Here is a 9,755-nt window from a genome sequence, read left to right on the forward strand (position 1 = left end):
CCTGCGCGCACAGCAGCAGCTCCAGCAGCTGAGCCGGGGCTCCACGCCCACTAGACACCTGTAGTGTACCTGCAGCGTGTACCAGAAGCCGAACACGAGGTTGGAGCGCGCCTCGTGCCGCGGGTAGTGGCCGGGCGCGGCCTGCGCGCACAGCAGCAGCTCCAGCAGCTGAGCCGGGGCTCCACGCCCACTAGACACCTGTAGTGTACCTGCAGCGTGTACCAGAAGCCGAACACGAGGTTGGAGCGCGCCTCGTGCCGCGGGTAGTGGCCGGGCGCGGCCTGCGCGCACAGCAGCAGCTCCAGCAGCTGAGCCGGGGCTCCACGCCCACTAGACACCTGTAGTGTACCTGCAGCGTGTACCAGAAGCCGAACACGAGGTTGGAGCGCGCCTCGTGCCGCGGGTAGTGGCCGGGCGCGGCCTGCGCGCACAGCAGCAGCTCCAGCAGCTGAGCCGGGGCTCCACGCCCACTAGACACCTGTAGTGTACCTGCAGCGTGTACCAGAAGCCGAACACGAGGTTGGAGCGCGCCTCGTGCCGCGGGTAGTGGCCGGGCGCGGCCTGCGCGCACAGCAGCAGCTCCAGCAGCTGAGCCGGGGCTCCACGCCCACTAGACACCTGTAGTGTACCTGCAGCGTGTACCAGAAGCCGAACACGAGGTTGGAGCGCGCCTCGTGCCGCGGGTAGTGGCCGGGCGCGGCCTGCGCGCACAGCAGCAGCTCCAGCAGCTGAGCCGGGGCTCCACGCCCACTAGACACCTGTAGTGTACCTGCAGCGTGTACCAGAAGCCGAACACGAGGTTGGAGCGCGCCTCGTGCCGCGGGTAGTGGCCGGGCGCGGCCTGCGCGCACAGCAGCAGCTCCAGCAGCTGAGCCGGGGCTCCACGCCCACTAGACACCTGTAGTGTACCTGCAGCGTGTACCAGAAGCCGAACACGAGGTTGGAGCGCGCCTCGTGCCGCGGGTAGTGGCCGGGCGCGGCCTGCGCGCACAGCAGCAGCTCCAGCAGCTGAGCCGGGGCTCCACGCCCACTAGACACCTGTAGTGTACCTGCAGCGTGTACCAGAAGCCGAACACGAGGTTGGAGCGCGCCTCGTGCCGCGGGTAGTGGCCGGGCGCGGCCTGCGCGCACAGCAGCAGCTCCAGCAGCTGAGCCGGGGCTCCACGCCCACTAGACACCTGTAGTGTACCTGCAGCGTGTACCAGAAGCCGAACACGAGGTTGGAGCGCGCCTCGTGCCGCGGGTAGTGGCCGGGCGCGGCCTGCGCGCACAGCAGCAGCTCCAGCAGCTGAGCCGGGGCTCCACGCCCACTAGACACCTGTAGTGTACCTGCAGCGTGTACCAGAAGCCGAACACGAGGTTGGAGCGCGCCTCGTGCCGCGGGTAGTGGCCGGGCGCGGCCTGCGCGCACAGCAGCAGCTCCAGCAGCTGAGCCGGGGCTCCACGGCCACTAGACACCTGTAGTGTACCTGCAGCGTGTACCAGAAGCCGAACACGAGGTTGGAGCGCGCCTCGTGCCGCGGGTAGTGGCCGGGCGCGGCCTGCGCGCACAGCAGCAGCTCCAGCAGCTGAGCCGGGGCTCCACGCCCACTAGACACCTGTAGTGTACCTGCAGCGTGTACCAGAAGCCGAACACGAGGTTGGAGCGCGCCTCGTGCCGCGGGTAGTGGCCGGGCGCGGCCTGCGCGCACAGCAGCAGCTCCAGCAGCTGAGCCGGGGCTCCACGCCCACTAGACACCTGTAGTGTACCTGCAGCGTGTACCAGAAGCCGAACACGAGGTTGGAGCGCGCCTCGTGCCGCGGATAGTGGCCGGGCGCGGCCTGCGCGCACAGCAGCAGCTCCAGCAGCTGAGCCGGGGCTCCACGCCCACTAGACACCTGTAGTGTACCTGCAGCGTGTACCAGAAGCCGAACACGAGGTTGGAGCGCGCCTCGTGCCGCGGGTAGTGGCCGGGCGCGGCCTGCGCGCACAGCAGCAGCTCCAGCAGCTGAGCCGGGGCTCCACGCCCACTAGACACCTGTAGTGTACCTGCAGCGTGTACCAGAAGCCGAACACGAGGTTGGAGCGCGCCTCGTGCCGCGGGTAGTGGCCGGGCGCGGCCTGCGCGCACAGCAGCAGCTCCAGCAGCTGAGCCGGGGCTCCACGCCCACTAGACACCTGTAGTGTACCTGCAGCGTGTACCAGAAGCCGAACACGAGGTTGGAGCGCGCCTCGTGCCGCGGGTAGTGGCCGGGCGCGGCCTGCGCGCACAGCAGCAGCTCCAGCAGCTGAGCCGGGGCTCCACGCCCACTAGACACCTGTAGTGTACCTGCAGCGTGTACCAGAAGCCGAACACGAGGTTGGAGCGCGCCTCGTGCCGCGGGTAGTGGCCGGGCGCGGCCTGCGCGCACAGCAGCAGCTCCAGCAGCTGAGCCGGGGCTCCACGCCCACTAGACACCTGTAGTGTACCTGCAGCGTGTACCAGAAGCCGAACACGAGGTTGGAGCGCGCCTCATGCCGCGGGTAGTGGCCGGGCGCGGCCTGCGCGCACAGCAGCAGCTCCAACAGCTGAGCCGGGGCTCCACGCCCACTAGACACCTGTAGTGTACCTGCAGCGTGTACCAGAAGCCGAACACGAGGTTGGAGCGCGCCTCGTGCCGCGGGTAGTGGCCGGGCGCGGCCTGCGCGCACAGCAGCAGCTCCAGCAGCTGAGCCGGGGCTCCACGCCCACTAGACACCTGTAGTGTACCTGCAGCGTGTACCAGAAGCCGAACACGAGGTTGGAGCGCGCCTCGTGCCGCGGGTAGTGGCCGGGCGCGGCCTGCGCGCACAGCAGCAGCTCCAGCAGCTGAGCCGGGGCTCCACGCCCACTAGACACCTGTAGTGTACCTGCAGCGTGTACCAGAAGCCGAACACGAGGTTGGAGCGCGCCTCGTGCCGCGGGTAGTGGCCGGGCGCGGCCTGCGCGCACAGCAGCAGCTCCAGCAGCTGAGCCGGGGCTCCACGCCCACTAGACACCTGTAGTGTACCTGCAGCGTGTACCAGAAGCCGAACACGAGGTTGGAGCGCGCCTCATGCCGCGGGTAGTGGCCGGGCGCGGCCTGCGCGCACAGCAGCAGCTCCAGCAGCTGAGCCGGGGCTCCACGCCCACTAGACACCTGTAGTGTACCTGCAGCGTGTACCAGAAGCCGAACACGAGGTTGGAGCGCGCCTCGTGCCGCGGGTAGTGGCCGGGCGCGGCCTGCGCGCACAGCAGCAGCTCCAGCAGCTGAGCCGGGGCTCCACGCCCACTAGACACCTGTAGTGTACCTGCAGCGTGTACCAGAAGCCGAACACGAGGTTGGAGCGCGCCTCGTGCCGCGGGTAGTGGCCGGGCGCGGCCTGCGCGCACAGCAGCAGCTCCAGCAGCTGAGCCGGGGCTCCACGCCCACTAGACACCTGTAGTGTACCTGCAGCGTGTACCAGAAGCCGAACACGAGGTTGGAGCGCGCCTCGTGCCGCGGGTAGTGGCCGGGCGCGGCCTGCGCGCACAGCAGCAGCTCCAGCAGCTGAGCCGGGGCTCCACGCCCACTAGACACCTGTAGTGTACCTGCAGCGTGTACCAGAAGCCGAACACGAGGTTGGAGCGCGCCTCATGCCGCGGGTAGTGGCCGGGCGCGGCCTGCGCGCACAGCAGCAGCTCCAGCAGCTGAGCCGGGGCTCCACGCCCACTAGACACCTGTAGTGTACCTGCAGCGTGTACCAGAAGCCGAACACGAGGTTGGAGCGCGCCTCGTGCCGCGGGTAGTGGCCGGGCGCGGCCTGCGCGCACAGCAGCAGCTCCAGCAGCTGAGCCGGGGCTCCACGCCCACTAGACACCTGTAGTGTACCTGCAGCGTGTACCAGAAGCCGAACACGAGGTTGGAGCGCGCCTCGTGCCGCGGGTAGTGGCCGGGCGCGGCCTGCGCGCACAGCAGCAGCTCCAGCAGCTGAGCCGGGGCTCCACGCCCACTAGACACCTGTAGTGTACCTGCAGCGTGTACCAGAAGCCGAACACGAGGTTGGAGCGCGCCTCGTGCCGCGGGTAGTGGCCGGGCGCGGCCTGCGCGCACAGCAGCAGCTCCAGCAGCTGAGCCGGGGCTCCACGCCCACTAGACACCTGTAGTGTACCTGCAGCGTGTACCAGAAGCCGAACACGAGGTTGGAGCGCGCCTCGTGCCGCGGGTAGTGGCCGGGCGCGGCCTGCGCGCACAGCAGCAGCTCCAGCAGCTGAGCCGGGGCTCCACGCCCACTAGACACCTGTAGTGTACCTGCAGCGTGTACCAGAAGCCGAACACGAGGTTGGAGCGCGCCTCGTGCCGCGGGTAGTGGCCGGGCGCGGCCTGCGCGCACAGCAGCAGCTCCAGCAGCTGAGCCGGGGCTCCACGCCCACTAGACACCTGTAGTGTACCTGCAGCGTGTACCAGAAGCCGAACACGAGGTTGGAGCGCGCCTCGTGCCGCGGGTAGTGGCCGGGCGCGGCCTGCGCGCACAGCAGCAGCTCCAGCAGCTGAGCCGGGGCTCCACGCCCACTAGACACCTGTAGTGTACCTGCAGCGTGTACCAGAAGCCGAACACGAGGTTGGAGCGCGCCTCGTGCCGCGGGTAGTGGCCGGGCGCGGCCTGCGCGCACAGCAGCAGCTCCAGCAGCTGAGCCGGGGCTCCACGCCCACTAGACACCTGTAGTGTACCTGCAGCGTGTACCAGAAGCCGAACACGAGGTTGGAGCGCGCCTCGTGCCGCGGGTAGTGGCCGGGCGCGGCCTGCGCGCACAGCAGCAGCTCCAGCAGCTGAGCCGGGGCTCCACGCCCACTAGACACCTGTAGTGTACCTGCAGCGTGTACCAGAAGCCGAACACGAGGTTGGAGCGCGCCTCGTGCCGCGGGTAGTGGCCGGGCGCGGCCTGCGCGCACAGCAGCAGCTCCAGCAGCTGAGCCGGGGCTCCACGCCCACTAGACACCTGTAGTGTACCTGCAGCGTGTACCAGAAGCCGAACACGAGGTTGGAGCGCGCCTCGTGCCGCGGGTAGTGGCCGGGCGCGGCCTGCGCGCACAGCAGCAGCTCCAGCAGCTGAGCCGGGGCTCCACGCCCACTAGACACCTGTAGTGTACCTGCAGCGTGTACCAGAAGCCGAACACGAGGTTGGAGCGCGCCTCGTGCCGCGGGTAGTGGCCGGGCGCGGCCTGCGCGCACAGCAGCAGCTCCAGCAGCTGAGCCGGGGCTCCACGCCCACTAGACACCTGTAGTGTACCTGCAGCGTGTACCAGAAGCCGAACACGAGGTTGGAGCGCGCCTCGTGCCGCGGGTAGTGGCCGGGCGCGGCCTGCGCGCACAGCAGCAGCTCCAGCAGCTGCCTCGCCGGGGCTGAGGGCGACGCCTCCACGGCGCGCACCACGGCACCCGCGTGCGTCTCGCCCACGCCAACGAGGCATGTGATAAATGCTGAGAGTAACTCCTGAAACAATGAGTTACAGTTATTGAACTAAACTAGGGGTCGGCAAACTTCTTTGGAGAAGAGCCAATCGCTGTAAACGGACAGTTTTCGGAACCGCAAAGGACCACAAATGTTGTTTTCAATGGTCTAAGAAACCGGATATTTTTTTTATGACTTGATGAGTCACAATTATACCTCCAAAGAGCCGCGGTTTGTCGACCTCCGGATAAACGATGCCGCTTTTATTTTCTCGGTAGTAAAGTCTTAGAGCCATCTATCAATGGCCTCGGTTCTATCTCTACTGAACGAGACATCTTGTATTAACCAAGCTTTGGGCATTTTTTTGTAACGACAGAACCTACTTAGACTACCGCATAAAAATTTCTCACGAAGCAAATGTACGAGTGCATGGCCTTGGCTCGTGTATCTTATATTTTTCTTTCAAAAAGCGATTAAAAAAAAGATAATGAACAAGTCGTAGGAGATTTTGAGCGGGACAAATCTATAAATATACCTAAGAGATATCGATCACAATAAGAAAATCAGATTAGCTCTACGGAAAACACTCAGGAAATGGACTTGAAACAAATTTTAGACGCATATTAAAAGGAGTCATTCGACATTTTATGTTAACAATTACACGTAAAATTTAAAAGGCAAGACAAATCTGAGAGCTGAATCACTTTCACGGAGACGGTAATTCTCATTCCTGTCTGTTGATGGGCTTCATCTACCTCGTTGATGGAGTCGGGCCGGTTGTCGCGCTGGAACACGGGCGCCGCCGAGGCCACCAGCTGCTCCACGAGCTGCAGCGCGGCGGCGGGCTGGCGCGCCGCGTCCTGCCCCGCGGCCGCGCGCACGGCGCCGAGGCTCGCCTCGCACGCGTCCAGGGCCACGTCGCTCACGGCTTCGTTCCATCTGTTCAGAAAAATAAGTCTGCCAAACAAATTTGGGGCATACGATTTTATGAAAGCGTGAAGATATTTTACTGACAATTTTTTTAAATTACTATTCATGTTTAATTTTTATTTTTGGGCTACCTATTTGAGCGGGCGATTTATTTGAATTAGTTTTAATATTTATTTTTATGATGTTTGTTTTTGAAATATTTTTTGTATGCATGTGCCTAGATTTAAGATTTTTCAAACACAATGTAATATTGTTATTGAATAAAAAATGATGATGATGATGATGAAGAGCTGGTAGGTGTAAGGGTAAGATTGTTCATCCGCAAGTTAATATCGTCGAAGTCGAAGGTCTGGGGGAGAAATAATCCCTCGGCAGTTGCTCCCTCTGCTACCCCAGGGCGATGTAGACCTAAAAAGGCAGTTAGTACCGGCACACAGTGGCAACACTCACGTGTACAGCAGGCGCACGGCGGCGAGAAGCGCGCCGCACAGCGGCAGGCGGTCGGGCAGCGGCCCGTTGTCGCCCTCCTCGTTCAAGGCGAGCCAGCTGGCGGCGCAGGTGGCCGCCGACAGCCACAGTTGCACTTCCGAGTCCGGCGGCGGACTGGAGTACTCGCTGTAAGACAATGGCTCTCTTAACACATCAACTCCCAGTACCATCAAAGGTTTGTAAAATTAACTAAAAGCACTGAAACCACCCTTCGGCCGAAATATGATTTTCATGCCGAGGAACCTTCGTTCCGACACTAATTGTATTCGAACACTCACTTGTATACAGATTGCAGGTACCGCAGTAAATCGTCCAGCACCGCGGGACACGCCTGTGTCAGGGCGCTCCTGTTCTTGGCCCGGAGCGCCGTGCCCATTGTCATGCTGTTATACTGAAAAAGATAATTTATTTTACATACTGCAAACTTGGTCAACATTAGCGGCCTCATAGTCTAGTTGGTTGTGGCCCTGCCTACGATGCAGGAGGTCCCAGGTTTGAATCCTAGTAAGGACACTAATTAGTGTGTTTTACATAAATATTTGTTCTTGAGTTATGCATGTTTTTTTTTTGCATTTAAACAATGATTACTGTATTTACAAGTACCTTGAATGCTTCTTAAAGTGACTCGTTCTAAAAAGTTTATCATAATTAAACTTATTATTAAAACACTACAAGACATCCTTACACAAATTGACTATGTCCCACAGTAAGTTCAAGAAGGTTTGTGTTGTGTATTGTATTGTGCAGACAATGGTATATGTAATAATAAGCGATTTGTGCCTGTAACTTTTTTATCAATAAAAACCTTTGAGATAGAACTTATGACCAGTCTAAGTATTTTTATTGCTACCTCTTCCGGTATAACAGTGAGCACTTCCAATAGTAATGACGTGTTTTCAGCGGCTGACAGTGGTCGCAATATGGCTGCCAAATCACTCGTGCCCTGTTGTAGAATAAATGCTGCAAGCTGTAACAAATGTTAAAAGTTAAAATAAGTTTTAAAAATAAAATTAAATAACACTTTGCCTTAAACTTTTATATAAGAATAAGAATATATTTATTTCAAGCATTTTGGCATTACACGAGCACACAAGGCTCAGCCTGTAACGTGGGATTCTCAGAGAAGTATCAAAATGGTGCGGTTCTTATTTTAACAAAATATATTATTGTTAAAGCGAACTAAATTTTATTTAAGATTTTTTTATTATATGACTAACTATCTAAATCTATCTTTCAGCTGATTGATGCCTAAGCTGAAGAAAAAACATTTCCATTTCATTGTTTTATTATTGAATTTGTACAGGCACCTTTAGTTTTTAGGGTTCTGTAGCCAAAGGGTAAAACGGGACCCTATTACTAAGACTTCGCTGTCCGTCCATCCATCCATCTGTCACCAGGCTGTATCTCATGAACCATGATAGCTAGACAGTTGAAATTTTCACAGATGATGTATTTCTGTTGCCGTTATAACAACAAATACTAAAAAGTGCAGAGCCCTTGGGGGGCGACTCGCACTTGTCCGGTTTTTTATTATTTCAGCTTGGTACTGCCAATGGTGCCATAGCTTCTGTCAGTAAATTGTATCCCAAATTCTATGTCTTGTATCCCAAATGATCCCAAAGCAACTAAGAGGTAGGTGAAATTTAACTTGACAAGATTTCATTTCAGGCAGGTGAAGATAAATAAAAGGTTTTATTGAAATCAAAGTACCAATTATAAAAAGTAAATACCAAAAAAATACTGTACCAAACTCAAACGATTCACTTAACAAATCATAACAAAGCAAGCAAAGTAAACAGAAAACTAATAACTTACACTTATACATAATCTGTTGGTAACTATTTTTGGGCCCTTGCTATATGTATAGACAGCTTGTAGTAGTTTCTCCTTCAGTTCATCATGGCTCTCCGGAGGCACCTCGTTCCAGCAGCGGAGTATCTTTGTGTGCAGTGTCGTGGCCGCATAGAACTGGATCTCCGTGCCCTGAAAGTTATACTTAAATCAAAACACTACTGTAATTAATGAAATCAATTAAACAAACAAATATATTCAACTAAATATAGAACAGCAAAATAAGACTTATAAATTAGACCATTTGTTAATAAAAACTTGACAATAATCAAGGCTCATAAAGTGAAAAATTAAAGTGTAAATCAGTAACTATAAATACACTATAAATTATAGGGATTGCATTGGACACCAGTTCTAATTAAGGTTTGGATTAAAATAGCCTGTGCAAATGCCGAAAATAATTTACTACCAATGTCATACTGAGACAATATTTAGAAAAAATAAAAATGAAAGAAATCAAAGCTACCTTATTGGGTTGTAGCAGTTCCCAGACGAATTTCCAGGCTTCTGGAACGCGCTGAGCGTCGGTCAGCCAGGCGTGAGCCTTCGCCCGGTCGGCCTGTTCGCCATTGTAAAACACCGACACCGCGTACTCCAAGTTCTCTGGCGAGTACTCCATCTCGCAATATATTCAATTATTTACAACCTCTATTTACTTACACCATTATAACTTAGGTGTTTTGTAACAATAGCTAATGCACGAGTGTTGTTAGGATGTAAATATACAAACTATAACAACAACATTTCAAGTATAATATTAAATTTCACGAAAGGTGATAAATGAACAGCTGTTTCCCTTCAGCTGGTCTACTGATTTCGTATCTCAGATTTCAGAAAAAATGTCCAATCCAAGCAAAACCACTGCTCGAATTTTTGACCGTGACAGATTGACTTGACGGACGGACGGACGGAAAGGGAATCAAAGCAAAAGAATGAAATAGCAACACCATCGAAATAGGAAAATACAAAAGAGTAAGTGAGTAAGTAGTAAAGTGTTGACACTTGACATTTATTACGCTTGCCAGTCTATTCGAGTTCAGTTTATAATTGTGCTTTGCTTGCATCAATCATAAT

At 56.1% G+C, this 9,755-nt stretch overlaps 1 protein-coding gene across 1 annotated transcript in view; it reads right to left on the reverse strand.

Annotated features, from left to right (window-relative positions):
• LOC133520218 (importin-13) overlaps nt 1-9,575 on the reverse strand; it is a 38,436-nt gene extending 28,861 nt beyond the window's left edge. Inside the window, exons 1-7 of the mRNA XM_061854597.1 lie at nt 9,148-9,575; nt 8,646-8,813; nt 7,681-7,797; nt 7,109-7,221; nt 6,792-6,956; nt 6,167-6,350; nt 5,250-5,453 (exon numbers count right to left, since the gene is read on the reverse strand). Of these exons, the coding sequence (XP_061710581.1) occupies nt 5,250-5,453; nt 6,167-6,350; nt 6,792-6,956; nt 7,109-7,221; nt 7,681-7,797; nt 8,646-8,813; nt 9,148-9,300 (1,104 nt within the window). The 5' untranslated portion in view covers nt 9,301-9,575. The remainder of the gene's footprint in view (nt 1-5,249; nt 5,454-6,166; nt 6,351-6,791; nt 6,957-7,108; nt 7,222-7,680; nt 7,798-8,645; nt 8,814-9,147) is intronic.
• Nucleotides 9,576-9,755: the final 180 nt, after the last annotated feature.

This window comes from Cydia pomonella, chromosome 7 (assembly GCF_033807575.1).
Source record: "Cydia pomonella isolate Wapato2018A chromosome 7, ilCydPomo1, whole genome shotgun sequence".
NCBI lineage: Eukaryota > Metazoa > Arthropoda > Insecta > Lepidoptera > Tortricidae > Cydia > Cydia pomonella.